General features: G+C 36.0%; 1 protein-coding gene across 4 annotated transcripts in view; it reads left to right on the top strand.

Moving 5' to 3' along the window:
- Positions 1-23,768, top strand: part of EPHB1 (EPH receptor B1) — a 718,019-nt gene that overhangs the window by 602,099 nt on the left and 92,152 nt on the right. For all 4 annotated transcript variants that reach the window (XM_051985594.1, XM_051985595.1, XM_051985593.1 and 1 more), the window contains exons 8-10: positions 4,503-4,611; positions 7,472-7,536; positions 23,110-23,232. In XM_051985594.1, coding sequence (XP_051841554.1) covers positions 4,503-4,611; positions 7,472-7,536; positions 23,110-23,232 — 297 coding nt within the window. The remainder of the gene's footprint in view (positions 1-4,502; positions 4,612-7,471; positions 7,537-23,109; positions 23,233-23,768) is intronic.

Here is a 23,768-nt window from a genome sequence, read left to right on the forward strand (position 1 = left end):
ATCTATTGAATAGCTTTAATATCTCAGGCAAGCAATTTCATCCTGAGGTTCCTAATCTGTTCAAAAATTGGACTTATAACAACCAGCACCTAATTCCTAGGGTTGCTATTAGGATGAAATGAGGTAATGTTTGTACATTGCTTGTAAACTTTAAATATATATGTATATATTTAATATCATATATAATATATAATGTTGCATATAATATATTTAACATTATAAATAATATATAATGCCACATAAATACTAGTTATTATAATTTCACTCCTCAATAACCCCACAGTTTAATTCAAAGAACTATACTATGAAATATGCACCATTTTCTATTGAAAGTATTCCCAATTCTAACAATGAGGCTTCTAAAGAGAAAAAAAAAAGTCTCACCTTGCCTTTTCTCAATCTAGTACTTTCTTCCTTTTGATTTGTAAGTGTTCTCATTAATAATTCTTAAAGTCTTATTTCCCTAGTTGGTGTTTTCTTTCTTTGTAGCTTTGCCAATGGTTATTTTGTGTGTTCAGATGCCTTTTCCTTAAGTAGAGGCTTAGCAGAGTCTTCCTTTGAGGTATTCAAATTAATCAACTGAGATCCAATCAGCCTTATTCCTTAAGCATTTTAGCTTTTATAGGAAGTAGAAAAGAAAGCCAAGGCAGGATATTGATCTTGAGCTTTTATCTAACATTTTTTAAAGATATATTTTAGGTGAATACTATTTCCCTTTAGAAAAAAGAGAAAGGCTAGAGAACTGAAATAGGATCATTTATTAAGGATCATTCATGATGCTCAAAGTTCCAGTCCCTTCTCTCCCAGAATTTTTAAACCTTTGCATACACATTGGCTTCATGGAATTATCCAGTCTTCAAGGTGAAAGATATGACACTGAGATACCCTGAGAACTATTTCCTACTAGATTAAAAAATCAAAAAGTAACACATTCTCTCAAGAAGGCTATTCTTCTTCAAGTTGACAGATAAGTTGAATAAAGTCAATAGGGAAAAAAATGAAAAATGGTTAAATAGGAGATATTATTCTTAGTTATACTAAACCATTTCTTTCTGAACTTCTTGTCAATTGATTATATTACTTAGGCTTGATCCTTCTCATTGCTATATATTAAGCAATGGAATAAATATTCCACCCCCTTCTACCCCTTCTTTAGTCATTTCAGTACCTGGACTACAGTCTTCTTCTCTACTCCCAAATCTAACCCCATCCTCAGAGACTTCAGAATTTAGATATATGACTCTTCCATCTTTCTGATCTCTAAGTTCTTCAATTTCCTCAACTCTACAAACATTATTTATATCTGAACCTTAGCTACCCAGAGGAATGTTTACCTTCAGACCTCAGTATCACCCCAACTTGTTTCCAGTTCAAGAATTTGAACTCTGAAATTCCCCTCTGTGCCCTAACCCCTCATTCTCTAACCCTCTTCTCTTGATTCTGCTCTTTTTTTGCTTTATAACTTATTCCTCATTATCTCTTGTGTTGATCATTAATCTTGTTATGGTTTTCATTCCCTCCCTTTATATCTTACCCAAAAGACATCCATTTCAACAGCATTTATTTTTGTTTGCCATATCACAATGTTTTCTCATAATCACGCCAACATATCTTTCCACATAAATGCCATTCCATCACTTGTCTCTATGATTTCACAAAGGTCTGCCCCTTATTCCTAAAATGTTCCCCTTCATCTTTCCCACTTGAAGACCCAAGCTCCACCTAAGGGTTAGTTGAAAGACTACCTTCTTTAAGAGGCCTTACCTGGTTGTCCCAGATGTTTCTGCTCTTGTACAATTTAGTTTAAAGTTAAAAGAAACTGAAGACATCATCTAGTCCAATGTAATTATTCTGTAGATAAAATTTAGGTTTGATGACCTGCCTGGGATCACCCAGTTAGTGTCATAAATAATATTGCTTTTACATAGACAATTAGCTCTGAGATTTCATTGGATTAGGGAACTCCAAAATGGGGAAATTCCCTCTTCCAATGCAGATCAGCACTTTCCTTTGCATTTACAATTTTAGAACAGACAAAAATCTAGGATCTAAACAGTTGCCTGGAGCATTGCCTAGGGTCAAACAGGCATTGTGTGTCAGAAGCAGGATTTCTGATACGAAGGGCAGCACTCCACCTAGTAGCCCTATGCTATTTTTACTTATCCATGTACTTTCAATTAGGTTTTAAATTACTCATGAGAAGGAGCTGGGTTGTTTTGCATCCTTGAACATAGTAAGCACTTTAAAATTGTATGTTGACAGAAAGTTAATTAAAATTTTAAATTTAAAAAAAAATACATATTGAATTGCACCAACTGCTGAGGTTTACATGGATCATCTTAAATTATACTCACATTGATGTAAGGCTTGACCTGCCTAGCTAAAGTAAATTTAAATGTTTATGCAATTGTCCATGTAATTAAAGTTGTGGGGGAAGAGTTGGGAGAGGGAAGGATTAACATAAGGAGTGGCACTTGAAGTTGAAAAGAGATGGGTTCAAATCCCACCTTTACAATATATTACTGTATGACTGAACAAGTTGGTAAAACTCTCTGAGCTACAGATACAGAACTAATAAATGAAAATAATCTTTATAAAACTACTTAACACGTTAATTGTGGGAAAACTACTTTGGAAGCCTAAGAGTTAGATAGAGAAACCTGGTATTTTATTGGGGTAGGGAATTCCTTCTACAAATTCAGATTACCACCTTCTCTGCAGATGGAGTTACGTAGAGCATGAATAGGTTATAAAATCTACTCAGAATCACAGTCAGTATATATCACCCACATTTAACCCAGGTATTCCTGAGATTAAGAACAACTGTATCTAAGATTCAACACTCCTTATCAGCACAATATAGTGGACAGAACATTGGGATAGGTATCAAATGGTCACTTCCAAGTCCCAACTCATAACCTAGGTTAAAATCATAATAACACATTTGCTTTTTTTCAATACACAGTCACATGACCTTGAGCTTTGTCATTTTATCTCATTTGGCCAAAGCCTTTATTTATAAAAAGATTAGACTAGAAAATCTCTAATGCCTTTCTTGTTCCAATATTCTATGGTTCTACTTTCAAACTTACAAACAAAAACAGAAACTAACAACAACAAACAAAACAAACAAATAAACCTTTGATACCTGTTCTCACTGAACAAGAATTATAATGTGAAAAGGCTAGGAAGTTCAGGCCCCAGCAGGCCTTAGCTTCTATGTGAATTTTGGAGTAGATGACTGATAAAAACTCTTAATTAGTGGCTTTTCAAGTGGAATTCCAGATATTAATCCACTGTGTGTAAAACACCGGGGATATTGGGTATACAATGACCCAAATTAATCAATTCTTCATGTCAAGGAACATTAAAATGTGGATCCTAGTAGATAAAGACAATATGATTTAAGAAAGAGAGATACACTTGTTGAGGTCTAGCTTTGGGGTACCTAAATGAAATTAGGGTTAAGGTCTAGTGGCAGGTTTGGGGTACAGATTTGGCGCAAGGGGGTCTAGTAGCGGCGCGAGTTCCCAATAAAAGCATTTATTGGCCCAGAGAGCTAGATTGATAAAAGAGGTTTATTATTAGATAAGCAAAGTTAAAGTATAGGCAAAGGTAGAGATAAGGAGGGCACTGGACAGAGGGTCCAGTGGACAGAGGATCCTCACATGGTAGCCATGTTTGGAATCTCTGCAAAGAGGGGTTCCCAGCATGGCCTTTTTATAATAGGAGACTTAGCTCGAGGGGCTTTCGGGTGTAGCCCCAAAGTTGGCTCATATCCGGGTGGGGCTGGGAACAGGTCAGATCTTCTATTGGAATTCAAAGGGACCAGGATTTGTGAGTTAAAGGGCAATTTACATTATTAACTAGGAGAGGGGGAATCTAGAAAGCAAGCTTTCCCGCATCACACTGATAATTGTTCGAGATTGGGGTATATTTCACAGCACCTAAGCTAAAACTAAAAGAAAACTTAGTATTTAAAGATGTAGACTTGAACCTGGAATGTGTTCCTGGAAGTGGGAGTGAGATACAACTTGTGTGAAGGAAGAAACAGAAGATAGAAAGAAAAGTTTGAGAAACAGCAAGTATTCCAGATCAGTTGGAAGGTCACATGTGAGAAGAAAAGTTAGGTGAAATGATTTTAGAAAGGCAAGTGTCCCTAGATCATTCAAGCCTTTTGATGTCAGTCTGAGGAGTCTATTTTCCTAAGAAAGACAATAGAGATTTTGACTAGAAAATTGATGTGGCCAGAACTGTCCTTTAAAAAAGATGATTTTGGCTTCACAAAATGCTAGGTTGAGGTCTTTTCAGGAGATGTTTGCTTTATAAAAATGGACAGTTCATTCTTAGCCAAGGAAAGTCAATATTTATTGAAAATGTATCCCCATATTGGTAGTGGGGACTGCTGGTAAGTATAGTTTTCTCAGCTGGAAAGAGAGATTAGTATGCTGGTATGGGTTGACAAATGGATTAAAGGTTTCTCATGGCACTTTCTCTCCTAGATGATTACAAGTCAGAACTGAGGGAACAGCTTCCACTGATTGCTGGTTCTGCTGCTGCTGGAGTGGTGTTCATCGTATCATTGGTGGCCATTTCTATCGTTTGTAGCAGGTACATGGCTTTCTTTTTGTTGGTTTTTTCTTTTTCATTTTTTTTCCCAGACATAACTCCAGAAGTGATACTGTGGGATTAGGTCTGAGCAAGGCACCTTCCTCGAGTTTCTATTTCTTCATTTGGAGGGTACCAGTCCTGGAGTCAAGAAGACAAGTTTAAATTCAGTCTCAGACTTTTAGTTGTGTGACCTTAATGCTGTTTGCCTCAGTTTTCTCATCTGAAAAATGAGATGGAAAACAAAATGGCAAACCACCTCAGTATCTTTGCCAAGAAAACCCCAAATGTGGTCATGAATAGTTGGACATAACTGAAAATGCCTAAGCACTTTATAAATAATATCTCCTTTGATCCTCACAGCAGCATTGAGAGATAGGCTGTTATTATCCCCAGTTTACATTTGAGGAAACAGATTAGGTGCCTTGTCCAGGATCACATAGATGAGTGTCTGAGGCCATCTTGGAACTTCCTTCACAATGATATATCCACTCTGTCACCTTGCTGCCTCTGGATAATATTCAACAATTTAACAGTGAATATATGAAAGGAGAAATGTGCCCAATTTATTAAGGTAGAGTCAAGCAGACTTGAGTTCAAATATGGCCTCAGACACTAGCTAGTAGTATGATTCTGAACCAGTCACTTAATCTTTGTTTTCTTCAGTTTCCTAATAATAGAACCTACCTCCCAGGGTTATTGTGAGGATCAAATGAGTTACTAGTTGTAAAACAATTAATACAATGTCTGGCACATAGTAAGTGCTACAAAAATATTAGCTATCAAGATCATCATCATCATTATATTAATTATTCTAATTTATCAAAAAAGAATCTGGGAAATTAGGGAAATACTATAGACATAGATTTTAGCAAGACATTTGGCAAAATAGTTCATGACAATCTTGTGGTCAAGATAAGTTATTTTATTTTATTGAATTATTTTCCCAATTACATATTAAACAATTTTTAATATTCATTTAAAAATTTTTTAAATTCCAAATTTTCTCCTCCCTTCCCTACTCTTCCCCCTCCCAGAGACAGTTAGAAATATAGGTTATATGTGTATAATCATGTAAAACATAGTTTATTATTATCATGTTGTAAAAGAAAACATATACCAAGAAAAACCTCATAAAAAGTAATAAATAAACAAATATGACCTAAATGTTCTATTTAGTTAATAGAGGATTAATGTGAATCAAAAATGTAAAATGAGCACTAAAATACTTAATGCAATCTTGGGCATTTTAATGTAATGTCCAAAACAAAAGATTGTTCTCAATATCTTTAATCCACTCAATCTGCATCAGCAAAATTGTGTTAAAATTTTGGCATCACATGTTAAGATGGACATTGAAAAACAAAAATAGAAATAGATGAAGGTTTCCAGAATGGCAGAAAGCTCCAAAATCATGTCACAGGAAGGATACTTAAAGGAAAGAATTAGCATTTAAACTATAAAACAATTTAGTTTCATTAGATAACAATAACCATCCTTAAAAACATCAAGATATGATTTAGAAGAGGTATTGGGTATGGTGGTAAAGTAGTCAAGTAGAAGGAGCTTTGGCCTTAAAATCACAACTGAGTGAAAGTACTAATTTTGTCACTTATTACTTGTTTGATCTTGGAAATGCTATCTCATCTGAGACAGAAGAGAAAATTTTCCCAATTTTCTTATCTCTAAAAAGGAGATAATATTTTGTATTGCCTTCATTTCAGGGTGGTTCTGAGGACATACTGCAAACTGAAAAGTACTATATTAATGTGAGTTGTTATATTGTACTTGGCCTCAGAAAACAGAACTATCATGAGTATACAGAAGTTAAAATAAGACATTTTTAGTCCCTTCCTCCCCAAGAAAGATTTTTTTGAAGCTGTTCAGGAATGACTGAGGCTGCCTTATGAAGGAATGAAATCTGCATCATTGGAAGTATTCAACAGAAGTCTCTGTTTATCACTTATTAGGGAGGTTGCTGAAAGAATTCCTATAAGGAAGACTAAATTTGTTGTGATTGGTTTTGGTCTTTTGTTCTTGAAAAGGACCTATGACATCACCAGAGTGAAACTAAAGAACAACTAAAGACCCTTAAATCTTTTTATCAAGATTCTGTCTTGACACAATTTCATTTCAACCAATAATTTTGACAGCTTTCCTACTAAATATGGTGGATTTTTTTTTTTTTGAGCTGCCAGCATGTAACATTATTTCACCAGTTTTAGTTTCACACCCTGTCTTTCTTAATTATATCTTATGGTTCAGGTGCTAATGAAAACAAAAAAGGCTATGGGGCAAGTAACAGGGGGAATAAAAGGAGAAACAAAGATATAAATGGGACTGACCCTGAAATCATTAAAAGTTTTTATTACCATTTTTATCATCTTTATCCTCATGCTGCACAAATATTGCCAGGCTAAACACCCCAGTCTCCATAGCCAAGGGCAATTCCTTAATGCAAAACTGGTGACCTGCTAGGTGCCCTTGCTGTTTTTTTCAGGGCATGGCTGTGATCGATAGACAGCCCCAGAGAAGTGTTTTGTCAAATCTCCAAGCCGGATTTCATTCTAGGTCAAGGCCTCTGTTGATCTTTGAGAAACTGTTACATACCCTGGGCTTTTCTTTCTTTTTTTTTTTTTTTTTTTTTTTTTTTTGCTTGAATGAGTGACTGATGGGTGGCAGCCCAGAGCTTTAATAAGAATTTTAAGTCTTGAAAAATAAATTGTTTATAGATTCACAATCTTGGATCCCTGATTTTGAGCATTTTAATATAGATATAAAATAAGATCTTTTATATTGTTATACACTATTGGAATAATACTTCTAACTAAATTAAGAGATTTTTTTTTTTTTCTGTTCTCAGGAAACGTGCTTATAGCAAAGAGGCGGTTTATAGTGATAAGCTACAACACTATAGCACAGGACGGGGTAAGTAGAAAGAAAATCCTCCTCTGCCCAGACTCACATATGAGCCCTCTACCAGCACTGGTAGAAGTCCCCTCTCTCTTCAAGGTGAAGCCATCCTTCATGTACTTTAATTCCATTTGTGTTCACCCCTGTTTTAACACACTCCCATTTTCAAGATAACTAGTCACTCAAAATTGCCCCAGATCCTCCTTAAGTATTTAGGACACACACACACACACACACATACTTTTATATGTCCCTTATTTTATATATCTTCATTTCCTTCATTTCTGTCAGGGTGGAAGACCCCTGCTGGTTTTAAATTATCTGTTTCATTGATAGCCCAACCTCTATGACACCTACAGTAGAAAATGATTGGCTTTTGCAAGTCAATGAATCTTGAAATCAGCTCAGTGGGATAAGACAGCATATTGTATGTTAAGATCTCTTGTCTTGTTTTATATAATAGGGTTGGGCAACATATAAACCAAATTAAGATCATTATCTATATCTATCTTCTTTTTCTCTATCTTCAACAAAAGTAAGAAGTAAAGAATATAAGAGCGCCCAAGTAGCTAAAGGCATTGTTATATGTTCCAGGATTTTTCTCTTAAATGACTTTTTCAGAAATGTTTTTCACTCAATGCTCTGTTCCTTCTCTCTTCACCTATATGTCAATTCTCTTTAGTGTAGAGAAATTCTGGTCATATTTCTTTAACATGTCTGACATGTAGTACTTTGGTAGAATTGTTGTTTCACTCACACAATCACAGAAACACAGAAATATGGCCTTAAACAGACCTCAGTACATCACTTCATCTCTTCTCCTGCTTTCAGATAGAATAAAAGCTAAATTGCTACTGGCTGATTAATGGACATCTTATTCTAAACAATTTCCAGAGAAATTCCATGGCCTTTCTCAGAAAACTGTTCCAGTGATTAACAGAATGTACCATCCTGGACTTCTCCTTTAGACAATGTCCAACTTAAATTCCTTCATTTACAATATAGATCCTTTTCTTTTGCTCAGTCAGCATAATGAACAGAAAGTAGTCAAGAAAGAGAGATAGAGACAGAGACAGACAGCTAGGATGTGATGGGGCTTAAACAAACACTTTTTAAAATGATGATTCCTATGAGGGGGTATTTTCTGCTACATCATTTAACTGACTTACCCTTTTCCTTTCCTAGCTTTATCTGACTTAGGAAGGGGAAAATGCTAGAATTCAGTAATTCAGTAATATGTGAGTGGGCTAGTCACTTGGTTTCTCTAATGGAGATAAAGAAAAGAAATAAGTATTTATTAAGCATCTACTATTTGGTAAACAATGTACTAAATATTTTACAAATGCTATTTCATTCAATTCTCACAATAATTTTGGGAGGTAAGTGCTATTATTATTCCCATTTTACAGTTGAAGAAACTGAAGCAAACAGAGTAAGTGGCTTACCCAGAGTTACACAGCTAATAGTGTTTCCAGTCACATTTGAACTCAGGGCTTTTTGGACCTTAGGTCCTGTGCTCTATTGATTGTTCCCCTTAATTTCCCCTCTCAGCTCCGATTTCCATATCTATAAAATAAAAATGATAGATGAACATATTTATTTCATAAGATTATTGTGATGATCAGTGTAACTAATGTTTGTGGAAGTGCTATGTAATTCAAAACATTATATAAATATCAAGTTTTGTTATTATTATTGTAATCATTGAGTAAGCATCTGACTCTGTGCATATATATACTATTAGTTAAAGTACAAAGTATCATACACCATCATGTTGCTAGGAGTTTACAATCTAGGACACATACTGACAGTATTTTCCCTTAGGTTTAGTGATCAGGCTAATTTTCCTAGGTTAGGGAGGGGACTGGTTCTTGTAGCTTCTGCTATAGTTCCTAAGCATCCTGAACAATGATTAAGGAGGCAGCTTTTAGGACCAAAATGGTGGCTCAGATTATATTAAAGTGGGCTATGGGAATCCGGAGGGGATCATTGAAGACTGGGCCTGGAAGGATGAGTTATTGTTCAGTGTTTTAATCATGTCTGAGTCTTCATGGCCCCATTTGGTTTTCTTGGCAAATATACTGGAGTGGTTTGCCTTTTCCTTCTCCAGCACATTTTACAGATGATGAAATTGAGGCAAATCAAGACTGGTGATGTATCCAAATCACTACCTAAATTCCATGCAGGGTGAGTAGGTTGATCAAAAACAAGCATGTATATTGTATGTATACTGTGGGGCAGAAAGGGGTAAAAGTGGGGAACAATGCTGGCTTCAGATGGAAGAGTTTCAAAAGGGCTACAAGAAATCAAGCAGCCTGATTTGAAAGTGAATATTGTGTAAAGAATAGCAGACAATTATACAAACAGAGTAGAGATAGATTATAGAAAATCATGAGAGGCATTGAGACCCAGATCTGGGGTCAGAGAGCCCAGGTTAGAATCCTGGCTTTGCCATTTAACTACCTGCATGATTTTAAAGAAATCAGCTCAGCTTCCTGGACCTCAATTTCCCCCTTTGTAAAAGGAATTGGATCCATTGATCTCTCAGTCTCCTTTCAGCTCTAAGTGGCTCAGTAGAGAACTGGATCTGAAGTCAAGAAAGCCTGTGTTCAATTGTGACCTCAGTCACTTACTAGTTGTATAACCCTGCACAAGTCACTTAGTATCTGCCTCAGTTTCCTCATCTAGTAAAATGAAATAATAATGGCACTTAACTACCAAAGCTTTTGTGAGCATTAAAGGAGCTAATGATTATAAAGTGTTTTTACATAGTAAGCACCATATGTTAATTTTTATCATTGTCTTTGTGATTATTATATTATGGCCACATGAAAGGTCAATGATTGAGATGACCAATTTTGAAGTCTTTCCCCTCACTGTGAAATATAGAGGAAATCAGCTAGGGTGACAAATGGAATCCCACTGCACATTAATGCAATATATTTCCAGGGGCCAAATCTGTTTTGAAGACTTTTTTCACCACCAGCCTCATTACACTCTGTACTCCACAAAAGCATTTACAATGAACAAGACACACACAAAGGGATGCAGTGATGATACAATTTATTTTTGGTAATACAATCATTTGTGCATATTTTGCCCCCATCTCATCTCCACCAGAATTTAATTCCAGAACAGCACCCCTCCTTTCCCAATATAACAAAGAAAAAGAATTAAATAAAAGCAACTTAGCCAATGACTACACACAGTAACAAATGTGAAATTCTGCCCTTTGTATTCTTCCACCTTGCTAACAAGAGGATGGAGTGATATTTTATTATCTTGAACAAGAAATCCTAAAAGACCTTGTGGCCAGTAACAATTTGCCACAGTAGCAATTACAGTCCTCTTAAAAAGAGGACTATGAGATGTCTGGACATCCAGGCAGATGTCTAAGCTAAATTTATATTTGCCTATCCCCTTCATTCCATAATCCTCTTGCATCCACCTGGCCACCCTTCCCCATCTCACTGTCATCCTCAGAAGACACTCCATACTCTAAAAACTCCCAGATAAGTAAGGTTCCAATAAAGATTAGAAACTTCTTTGTAATTCAGTCTTAGAAAATTGAAAAAGGCATTGAAAAATTAAGTGACAAGCTCAAGATCACTCAACTAATGTGGAATGACTGGATTTGAACAGGGATCTATCTTTCTGACTCTGAGATTAGCTTTCTATCTACAACCCCAAAATAAATTTGTTTGTGTTCTTTGCATTAAATTTTTTCTTGAGAGGAGGAGCTGTTTTTTTTTTTTCATTTTTGTATTCCTAGAGTACAGCACAATGCTGAACACATAACTGTTGTTCAGTCATCTATGATTCTTAGTGACCCCATTTGAGATTTTCTTAAGCAAAGCACTAGATTGGCTTTCCATTTCCTTCTCTGGATCATTTTACAGATGAGGAACTGAGGGAAACAGGGTTAGGTGACTTAAACGGGGTCAGTCAACTATGAAGAGTCTAAGACCAGATTTAAATTCAGAAAGATGAGCCTTCCTGATTCTAAACCCAGTGTTCTATCCATTGTACACACTTGGCATATAGAAGATACTTCAAAAGAACACTTTTTTTAAAGTGTGTTTATATATTCCTCCCTCTCCCTTTGAGTTCTGTCTTATCAGAGGAGTTGATATTTATCTGTGCAAATGCTATAACTAATCTTTCATGATATTTGTGTCATTTGCTTTCTCAGAAAGCAAAGAACTTTAGCCAAAAAGCCTTAATCCAATGAGGTGGCTGAGACTTTGGAAATTGTTCAACCTTGATGGAAAGATTAGGGAATAGGTTGATCTTTCAGCCCCTCACACTACAATCCTGTAGTTTGCCATCTATTATGCTTATGTAGAGATAGCTTTTTCATGTCCCTACAATGGAGAAGTTTACAAGCCTCATAAAACCAGGGAAATCTCTGTCTCATGGTCAAGCATCAAAACAGAGTCTAGTTGGATCTTTAACTGTTCCTTGAATTTCTACTTATAGAAGTTATTATTGTCAGAATCAGAATGATAGAATGTCAGAATCAAAAGGGTTTTGAAGCCAATCTAAACCAGCCTGTACCTGAGTAGATCTGAAATGACCTTGAGAAGAGGCCATTTAGCCTCTTCTTGAATACCCACAGTGACAGAGGACTCAAAATCATCTAAGACAGCCCACATCCACTTTTAAACAGTTGCTGCAATTCAGGAGTGACAGCTTCAAAGGCATGCCATTGTTTGCTGCTTAACCAGGGTGACTATGAACAGCTGTAGCAACTCATAGGAATGAATGAGAAGAATCATGAGGAATGCTGCTTCTGGTGATCAAGAACAAGGAGAACAATCACCTAGGAAATGGATGCAAGAAAGATTGTATTTGATGTCCCATGTGCTCTCTAAGAAGGACCTGGGTGTCAAGTAAATTGATACTTGACAGTGGCTGACATCTTGCTAATTGCTAACAGTTATGGAACACCAAGGTCACAACTATGAGGAAAAGCAAGCAGCTTCTACAAGCAGCCTTCCCATGAGTACCCAGGCACTTTGGGAATCTGCAGATGTTCTCTCTGAATTTCTAAGAAGAATTTCTGAGTAGTCTTAAAAAAATGTGATGCTTGAAGATTATAGACAGTGTCCAAATTTTCAAATGGGGAGGAGAACAAATATGGACACTAGAATTTCCAGATCAGTGATATTAACCATTAATTTCCCAGCAAAAGTTCTACAATAGATTACTGAGCAGATTGTTCATGAGGATGTAGAGAAAAAAGATGTTGAACATTTAACATCAACATGTGTTCATTAAGAACAAATTATATCAAACTAAGCTGGATTATTTTTGATAAGATTATTGGATTGATAAGGACCACTATAAACAAAGTATTTCAATTAAACATTAACATGTGTTCATTAAGAACAAATCACATCAGGCTAAGTTAGATTATTTTTGATAGGATTATTAGATTGATGAAGGCCCACTATGAACAAAGTATTTCAATTTCTGCCAAATATTTGAGAAAAAGAAATAATTTATTTTCTTATCCTTTTTAGCTTTAATCCAAGCTAAAGCACACTTTTCTTTCTGCCGAATATTTGACAATATTTTCTATGTTAATTTAGTAAAGAGTTAGTGAAATATAATTTTGCATATATAGTCTTAGGTGCAATAATATACTTATATAATATGTGTTATATACTAATAATATACTATAACATGCTAATAAACTAACATTTATATAGCACTTTAAAGTTTGCAAAGCACTTTAGAGATAATATCTCATTTGATTCTTAAAGCAAGATTGAAAACTTTGTTGTTATTATCATTGTTCCCATTCTAAAGATGAGGAAACCAAAGTTGAGAAGTTATTTGACAGGATTCAAATTTATATTTTCCTGACTACAAATCCCATATTCTATCTTCTATGAAATAAATTCATAAATTTTTATTCAATAAATTTTTATTAAGTGCCAACTATTTGTCAGGCACTGTGTTAGGTGACACCTGATTATAAAGAAAAACAAAAAGCAGTCCTTACTCTCAAGGATCTCAGAATCAAAATGAGTCAGACAACATACAAACAATTATGTACAAATATGCTATATACAGGATATATTAGAGATAATCCTCAGAGAGAAAGCACTTGTACTATGAGGGATGTGGAAAGGCTTCTTGTAGAAGATAGGATTTTAGCTTGAACTTGAAGAATAGGTTCAAGGCAGAGATAAAGAGGAAGAATATTTTACACATGGTGAGTAAAAATACTCTGGCTTCAGAGAAAAAGTTCAGATTATGGAGATAGAGGCTCTTGTGGGAGGAACAGCAAGAATCTGGGGAATAATGGGAAGAAGACCAAAAAATGAGGAGATTTTAAAGGATTTGAATGTCAAACAGAGAATTTTGTATGTGATTCTAGAAGGAAGAGGAAGTCACTGGAGCTAATGCAGTTAAGATGGAGAGTAACATAATCAGATAAATTTTAGGACAATCACTTTGACACCTGAATGAATGGTGGGCTGGAGTAGGAAGAGACCTGTGATTAGGGAGGCCAAACAGTATATATTATAGTGTTCCAGGTGCGAGTTAATAAGAGCCTCACCAGGGTAGTGGCAATGTCAGAGTAAAGAAGGAGTTGTGTGTGAAATGTTTTATGAAGGTAAAATTGCTATTTACTAGCAACAGATTGGATATGGGAGTGAGAGAATGAAGTTGAGGATGACTGAGAAAACAGTGATACCTTAAACAGAAACAGGAACGTTAGGAAGAGGGAATGATATGGGAAGGAGGAGAAGATAATGAGTTCAGTTTTAGACACATTGAGTTATGGGACATTCAGTTTGAGATTTCCCCTGAGTAATTAGGCAAAAGGTTGGAGGTCAGTAGAGAAATTAGGATTATTTTAAGGCCTTTTGTCCTTTTACAATTAGCATTTCAATATTCAAGGTGCAGTGGATAGAGTATTATCTCTGAGGTCAGGAAAACTTGAGTTCCAATCTCACCTCAAGGTTTACTAATTTGTGACTCAAGGCAAGACACTTAACTCCAATTGTTCCACCCTAATGTTAGTATCCAACAGACACATGCAGATCTGCATGTATGTGTATATGTGTACATATGTGTTTGTTGTAAATATGTGTGCATATGTGTATTTATCTATACATATGAATATATATTGAAAGTTGCAGGAGAGCAGTTCTGCCATACTTCATGGGGAGACCACATCTATAGTATTAAATTTAATTTGAAATGGTTCTTATTAAATGGCTTGTGAACTTAGGAATTCACAAAGAAAATCCAAGGCATTTGGGCTAAAAATTCTTTAATGGAACTCTTTTCAATGAATAATTACAAATTGTGGTGGTTAATATATTAAATTACCCTGAGGATTCATAAAATTTGTTGTTGTTGTTGTTGTTGTTATTGAAAGACATTCATGGGACAAAAATGTTGGGGACTACTTCTGTAAGCCATATGTTAAAAAACACAATAACAAAAGAATTCATACCAAAGAAGCAAAGTAATAAATTAATTGTAGCAATAATCATAATGGCTAGCATTTATATGGTAAAAAATAAAATTATCTTGACATTGTGAATTTCAGTGATGAAGATACAGCAGCTTCTTCCAGTTAAGGCAGTGCTTGGGTAGCCTCATCTTACAGGTGACAAGAACTTCAGTAACTGTGAGAAAATCTTGATGGGGGAGGAAAAGAGAAAGCTCTTTGAAGAAGATGACTGAGTTTTGCCTAAAGGGTCTAATAGGTGTCAAATAAATATAATCAGGCAGTACTAGGAAAGTGCCTAATGTCCTGGCTCTAAGTTAGATGCCTTCACAGTCTGCATTTATTTTTTCAAGTCATTACCAGGTAATCATTGCTGCTCTATCATCGATATTGCTACACTTGGCTTTCCCCTGTAGCTCATAACGAGTGTGCCAATGCCAAGGAGGTGCACAGAAATGATCCCTTTGATCCCTCCTTCGCTCTGCCTTCTGTCTTCCACTAAAAAGACCAGGTCTATCATGAGTAGTTATTTGGAACCTGTACTGGTCTTATTTGCAATAAGAAAAAGCAAGTCAAAAGTCCTCTTTTTCTTAATTGGAAACCAAATCACATCCTGCATTAATAACTGTGTATGAAGGACATTTCTCAAGGTTTTCTGGGAGCATATCCTCAAAACACAATGAGATTTGGCAAAAGAAATAATGTCTGTTTAAATATCAGATTCTCAAGCAAAATTATACAAAAAGGCTCTTTCCATGGCCTTACACACTGTTGGAGGAGGTGCTTCCCTTCTGGTGCCCAAAGTATTATAAAAGTTTATGGGGTAGGTAGCTTCTAGTTATGAACGAAGTTGACACACCATTTCAGAAAAGGCAATATCCAAAATTAAGTAACTATGACTCATCATTCAATTTGTTTTGTTTTGTTTTTTGAGACAAGGTCTTCCTATATCACCAAGTCAAAAATTCAGTGGCCATTCCTATGTCCAGTCTCCCTATTGATAAGCATAAAACCATTGACCTACTTTATTTCTGATGTAAAGGGTTCATCCCACTGTAGGCAAGTTGGTGTTCCCAAGAGGCTCACCATATTAGTCCCAGCTTAGTCCAGTGAAGCAAAGAACTCCCAAGCTCATGAGATCCAGACTTCTTGACTTCTCAATAGCAGATATTATTGATGTACATCTTCATGACCAGAATGGCCATGAGAATCTGAGGGAATTTTATTTTTTATAAATTTTTTTAAGGAAAAATTCTTATGTCTTAGATCTTCAGAGGTGAGACTCTGGCATATTCTGTTTGTACAAGTATGATTCTAAGCAACTCTATGAGATATTAAGTTGCAGAAAAGGGCTGATTTGTATTCATAAAGTATCCTCCTTTCTCTGCTGGCATTGCCCTTTACCAATGAAAGTATCAATATACTGCCCTATGTCTAATTTTTTCTTTCTCAATCATCCAATGGTTGTGTCTTCTTACTTTGTGACACTGTAGTTCATTTACTTTGGAGGATGCAGGGCAGGTAGGAAAAGCAACATGGCAGACTGATTTTGGAGAAGGGAAGACATGAGTTAAAATGCTAACTGATAATGCTGTGTGGTCTTAGACAAATGACTTAAATGTTCAGCTTATTCTCTTAAGATTATAAAGTACAAATGAGTTGCTCCACTGGATCAGTGAAGGAAACTTCCATTCTATACCAGGAGTTCTCTATACCACTGGAATCCCAGAATTCTTGCCCATACCCTCCTATAAATTCTCTGCAAAACATCTCTTTAATGCACCGAAGATCTTCTAATGTGAAGTGGTACAATTAGGTAGTGCCTTTGTACATGAAGTTCTGGGTCTGGAGTCAGGAATAATTAAAATCCAGCTTTAGATATTATCTGTGTGACCCTGGGTAAGTTATCTAGCCTGTCTTTGTCTCAGTTTTCTCAACAAGGTGATGACTATAATAATACTTACCTCCCAGGGTTGTTATGAAGATCAAATGAAATAACAGTTATAAAGTAATGAGCATACAGTAGGTTCTTAATAAATGTTATCTATTATTATCCCTATTATTTCAAGGGGGGGGGGGGAGTTGTACAATGCTATTAAAATAGTGATATTGAAAGCAAGTAGCCCAAGCCATTCTTTTTTTTTTTTTTTGGGGGGGGGGTGCTGAGGTAATTGAGTTAAGTGACTTGCCCAAGGTCACACAGCCAGGACGTATTAAGTATCTGAGGTCAGATTTGAATTCAGGTTCTCCTGACTTCAGGACTGGCATTCTATCCACTGGACCATCCAGCTGTCCCACCCCCTAAGCCTTTCTTTAAAAAAAAAAAAATCCTGTTTTCAAATCTTTCATTCACACTATGCCATAAATGTCTATTTTCCTAATACATAACCTTTCCTAAAGGCATTGGCATTATAACTTCAGGAGAAATGAATGAAACTCTAATAGAACAATTTCAAGGAATCAGCCTGCATGGGGGCTGGGAGCTTGTTGGGAAAAGGTGTGTTTTTTGGAACACCTGATATCAAAGCATATGGACAATTGTCACCTATTGAATTTGCTTAGAATGCCAAGCCTCTGAGGAATATTGTGCATTTGGAACTGAAAGAGACACAAGGAAAGCTGTTCCTCCTACCCCCACACTGGGCTTCAGCATTCCCCTATTGCAAATCTCCCTGCCTAAAATCTATTTTCCATCCCTTTCCTAATGCATGCTATGCCCTGAAAACTTGGCATCTTCTTTTCAGCTAAAGCCAGGTTTAAAAACATGTCTTAATCATCAAACAACTCATAAGAAATTATAAAACCTTGCCACTTTTACTTAGGTTAGAGTCATTTATTCTGTAGTGAAAAAGACATGGAGTGAGAGTGGGTGGCAATCCTCAGGGTAATCTCTAGAGGGTTCACTCACCTAGAAAGGCTTTAAGTACAAGCCAGGTGATTCACTGGTATAGACTGACTCCGGTGGATAGTGAAAGTTATAGGGGCTGGGATTTATAATTAGGAAGAAGACTTGGAGGCTTTCAAATACAAACCCATCATTTTAAAAATGAGGAATGTGACCCCAGAGAGGTAATTAAAAATTGACTGAGGCAGGATATGAATCCGGGTTCTTCTGACACGGAGCAATGCTACACCTATACTGAAATTACTAATCCTTGTCCTTGTTAGTATTTATTAGCATAGTAAGCTAGCTTGGTATATAGAACCCTAATCCTGGAATCAGGAAGACCTGAGTATTCAAATCTGATTTCAGATACTTACTAGCTATGTGACCCTGGCCTAGTCTCCTAACCCTGTTTTCCTCAATTTTCTCATCTATAAAATGAACTGGAGAAGGAAATGGCAAACCACTCTAGTATCTTTACCAAGAAAGTTTCAAATGGCGTCACAAAGAGTCAGACACGACTGAATAACAAAAAATATTTTGTGATGATGTGCCTGATAAAAATGAGATTTGGTAGCCTACAGGTCAGAAAACCACCCTAACCAGAATTTGTCAAATTATAATACAATTTGTATTTGCTATAACCCAGTTTCTTTTTGTTAAGTCATTTCTGATTGCTTTCAGGCAATGGAACCATGGTCCTGTGCCAATTTATATTGCCTAGCTTACCTTGGGTGGGTGGAACTTAGAGTAAAGCTGTAACTAGGATTTCTGACTTCAAGATCATATTCAATTTAGGGCATAGGGGCTTGGCCTTGAGAGAGACAAACACCAGGATACTGTTGCTGGGTAGGTCACTGAGTAGAGAAGGAACTGAATGAGCTTGAGCCAGAAAGCTCCCCTTCAGTGTGGTAAGTGTGGTCAGAATCTCACCTCAGCAAATCCACAATAAGAATGTAAACTTCCTGAAAGAAGCAATTCTTCATTCTTTTTATTTAATATCCCTACCATCCAGTGCTTGTCATAGAGTAGACTCTTAATAAAAGCTTGCAGATTGATTTAGCCATTAATTCATCTTTAGTGCACCCCAACTGGATATCATGCAGTCCTCTTTTTCAGTTGGATACATTTTCTCTGAGAAAGGAAAGATATAGTGATGGAATACTGGAAAAACTGACGTAGGGCGGGGTAAGGAAGTGGAGACCACTTTGCTGGATGGAGCTAGAAGCCTACTATGGAAAGGAAGCAACCCTCAATTTTGGTGCCGGAAATACTCCCTCCTCACTCCAGCCTAGTTACTCCTCTGAATTGCAATTTGGGTAGAGGATCAAAAGATGATTCTTTTGATTTTTGTAAGCTAAAACCCTAACTTGGTCTTTGAAATCCAGATTAGGGTTGGAACCAATGTTGTAGAATTGTTTATGGGGTAATTAATATGCACAAACCTTATAGTTATTGTAAAATTTCATTGCAAGGGGAAAAAAAAGAAATCCTCTTTCTTCTAGGATGCCTTGGAAAGCATAAACCTATCTACAGCACTTTTTGCAGAAATGGAAGCTTGAACTAGTTTCTGAATTTTCAAGCGATCCCAAACTAGCCGCTATTTTTCTGAATCATGTTTTCAAATGTTCTGCTCCAACTGCTTCCACAGATGATTGGAATTCCTCCTTTACTGCAGGATGATTCATTACCCTAAATGCCACTTTCCTGATAATTAAAAATTATTTCCTCATAAGTGCAAGGAGAAACAGGCCAGCACAGTGTACTAGCTTATGGAAAAGGCATTAAAAAGGAACCCAAACACAAATAACCAGTTCAGTCTTGCCAAAATTTTCTTATCTTCCCCAGAAGATTGGAAGAAATCCAGATAAGATATCTGAGAAAGAACTGAAGAAAGATATCATTCAGAAATGAGAGGGCCAAACTATTTTATTTAATATATGAGGTTTTCCAGCCACCAGTCAGATGAATTGCTTTTGGTTCATTTTTCCAAGCTCATGTTAGCAGCATTAGTTCAGGAGAAAAGCCTTCATTTGAGTGAGGTTTTTTTTTTTTTTTTTTTCCCCAATTTTATAATCTTTCTTCCCTTTCTTCAATAGCACTACTAAACCACTTAGGGTAGATCCAAATGCCAATGCTTGTATTTCCATAGACCATGTATTTGGACTGCTTTGAATTTTACATCCCATGAAAGGAATCATAATTTAACACCAAGATTCTATGCTTCTTTTTTGTCTCTCCTTATTGGGAAAGTCTTGAGAGACATCCTGAAGTGATAAATTGAGAGCTGGTCTCAAAGCCTAGGATCAAGAATGACCTGAACACACTTAACTTAATCTCCCAGTATCCTAGGGAATTCTCTTAAGATTATAAATTGCAGCGTATGGAATACTTGGTATTATCAAAGGAAATTTCCTCACCTGGGTGTTCCCTTTGCTAAAGAAATTGCAGATCCAATCTCCATGTAAACTCCTTGTGAAACAAAGTTCTCTTCCCCAATAGCCACACACATACTACTTGGAACAAGTTAGCAAAGCTATTCTGTATAAGTAAAGTGCTTTCCTTTTCAAATCTTATAAAGACTTTTTGGTATTTTGATGCATTTGGTAAACTATATTTTCAGTGTACTTGGAGATACATGAGTACTCTTAAGGAATTCACCAACCTTCAAAAGATAGGTAATTTCTCTCTAGAGAATATATTTCCTCCTGATTTGATTGGAGCCAATGACTTATAAAGCTCATTAACTCAGAATTCTTCCTTATCCATCTTTAAATAAACTTTGTTTTATAACCTTTTACTATACTGGATTCTGGGAAGTTTAGTTTTGTTAAATGAATTCCAATTTGAAAGCTCCAACACCAAAAACAGTCATTCAAAAAATAATTAACAAGCCCCTAACTGAATGATCTCTTTTCCTACTCTTTCACCTTCTCCAAACATTTCTTTAAGCAAGTAGTTCCCTAAGTGCCTAAAGACTAGGAACATGACCCCTCTAGGTGCTTATAAAATTTGAAGCTCTTATTCATTTTATACTTTGAGTAAATCTCCAGGAAGAGATTGATTTGGATCCTAGAGATACTTCCAGATTTCATCAGCCCTCACCTGCTCTTTAATTATAGTGTACTATATAGTGTACATACAACGATTGTCAATTTCTCTCCCAATTTTATAATGCACCGAGAAGACTTTCTTATCGTTTGTTAAAAACCAATGACATCCCTGAAGAAGCAAATGCTGACATTAGAAACAAGATCTTCTATCCATTTCCTTGGTTATCATGTCAATGATCTGGTTTCCATTTCAATATCACTTAGAAATTTTTACAAACTAATTTTTGAATAATGTGAAAATACTGTCTATGGAAGAAAATGCTATTCAGCATACTATCATTGGTCTGTGGTTGTTAGGTTTTTTTGCATTTTTGTGGCTGGTGCTTGAATAAATCAGAATTCAGTGAAATTTATATGAGTGATTTGGCTAGCTCTATCAAATTATTTCCTAATACACTTTACTTTTTTGATTGGGCCCAATAAATTTTTCCTCCTTCCTTCTCTTCCCTTTCCTCCTTCCACATATCTGGAAGGAGGGAGGGAAGGAACCTTTGTCTTCCATTCCAGGTATCAAACCCTGGTCTTCCAGAACAGATAATATAGTTTGTTTATTGGTTGGTTGGTTGGTTGGTTTTAAATAACTTGTTTAGGGTCAAACAGCTAGGAAATATTAAGTGTCTGAGGTCTTCCTGACTTCAGGGGTGGTGTTCTATTCACTGCATCATCTAGCTATCCCAATAATATAAGCTCATATAATAAATGTGGTATCAGTTAAGTAGAAATTATAAAACTACCAAAATAACTATTCAATACAAATGCCTTGTCATGTTATTTGTGAAGGATGAAAAATTTGCCAAAATATAGAACATTGGGATAGAAAGTGATATAAAGAGATTTAAACTAAAAATCACTCTCTACTGTTCTCATTTGCTATACCACAAGTTTAGTTTTATATTGCTGACTTGCTGACTCCCTTTAATCTGATATGACCTGGAGGTAGCCAGATCTAGAAAAAAATTTTAAAGGGATTATTTAAAGAATAATGCTTTCCCCTCCAACCATGCCCTCACCACCAAAAAAGTACACATTGTTTACACTTATTCTAATGATATATCAGGAATGTTGAAAAATTACAGTATTCTTTGAAACCATTTATTTCTTGGGTCCCATTTACCTTTTTGTCTTCTTTCTTCTACTCTTTGAATGTATCTTTTCTACAATGACAATTCTCCATTTTCTCCCTATGCATACCTATTTATCTTGCCACTGTTTCTATTGGTTACACAGTCTATATTCTCTTATGTTATTCTCTTTCACTATTTTATTCCTTTTTAAATATACTTTTGTGTATCTGAAGACATGGTTCTTCAATTACCATTTTTCTTTCACTTTATCTAGTGTTGGTGTTATTTTTTTTTTCCTTTATAGAGTTTGCTCTATTTTTCTATTAGTGGGTTTCAAGACTTTCTAGTCATTTTCTTCTGTTCTTTTTCTGGCACTTCCATCTTGCTGGTTTTCTAATAGCAATTTCTTTTTCTAATCCGTTCCCATCCCTCTTTCAGTCCTCGACCAGAAACCGTCAGTTATAACCTTAACAGTGGCCTCCACTCAGGAAAGTTGTCAAGTTGATAAATATTGATATCTACCCTACCATTTTCCCACCACTTTTCTGCTAATGCATTTGGCGTGGCATCAATCACCTTCCTGGCTTCTGTGAGCAACTCGATGTGGGGGACTGGTCCCAATCTGTCACTTATAAGTAATCCGTTCCACAGTTCAAGAAGAGCTTGAGAAGAGAAGAAAATATGGAGGAGAAGTAGAGGACAGAGAAGCAAGATCAGTCAATCAATTAATAAATATTTATTACGTACCCACTATGAGCCAGGCAAGGTGCTATGTGCTGGGGATATGAATGCCAATTTAAAAAAATCTCTGCTCTCCAGGAGCTTATAATCTAATTCAAGGAGTTTACAGACAACCTAGATGGCTGAGTGGGACAGGAGATGGGGAGACAAAATGAGATGAGACAAGAAATCAAATGTTTATTTGGAAAGTTGTGTTCAGAAGGGACCTATCGAAGAACAGACGTAGTATAGAGCCCTAGTATCTTCAGTCATGTTCATAAAATGAAGCATTTCCTCTTTGGGTTGTTAACCCTCCTTATCTCCTCTAACAAGGCTCCCCAGGAATGAAGATCTACATTGATCCCTTCACTTATGAGGATCCCAATGAAGCTGTCCGGGAGTTTGCCAAGGAGATTGATGTGTCCTTTGTGAAAATTGAAGAGGTCATTGGAGCAGGTATGGTTCCCTCTCCCTCTCTTTTTCCATCCTCTCTGTCTAAAATCTCTTCTTAGCTAGTCTTAACTTTGAAAACATAATCATCTAAGGGAATTACCCTGAACTGTGTACATCTATGTGTGATATAGAATTAAATGACTGGAATTCTTTTGTGAATCTTTGAAACTGCGTTTGCTTAGACAGTTCTGCAGGTGATTTAATCGCAATCTAGAAAATAAATAATGAAGTCTAAAAAATTCATTAAAACTTGGATGAAGGTGGGAAAGAAATGTGTAGGTCAGTGATTTACCTCAAGAGAAAATTTGAATTGTTAGGCAAGTGAATTTGGTTGCTCCATCTCATATACTTTCCCATTGGCCTTAACCTAAGATTTCAGCCTTAAATTTCCTGCTTCCCTTTTCTGGATTTTGTGACAAATCCAAATGTAGACCTCAGAATACTTTCTCCCTCACCTTTATTTCTTTACACATATTTATTAGAAAGTGTTACCAGTAAAATGAATTCTGTCACTCTGGGAATTGTGTCCCATCTTATTG

Source organism: Antechinus flavipes, chromosome 3 (genome assembly GCF_016432865.1).
Source record: "Antechinus flavipes isolate AdamAnt ecotype Samford, QLD, Australia chromosome 3, AdamAnt_v2, whole genome shotgun sequence".
NCBI classification, from domain to species: Eukaryota; Metazoa; Chordata; class Mammalia; order Dasyuromorphia; family Dasyuridae; genus Antechinus; species Antechinus flavipes.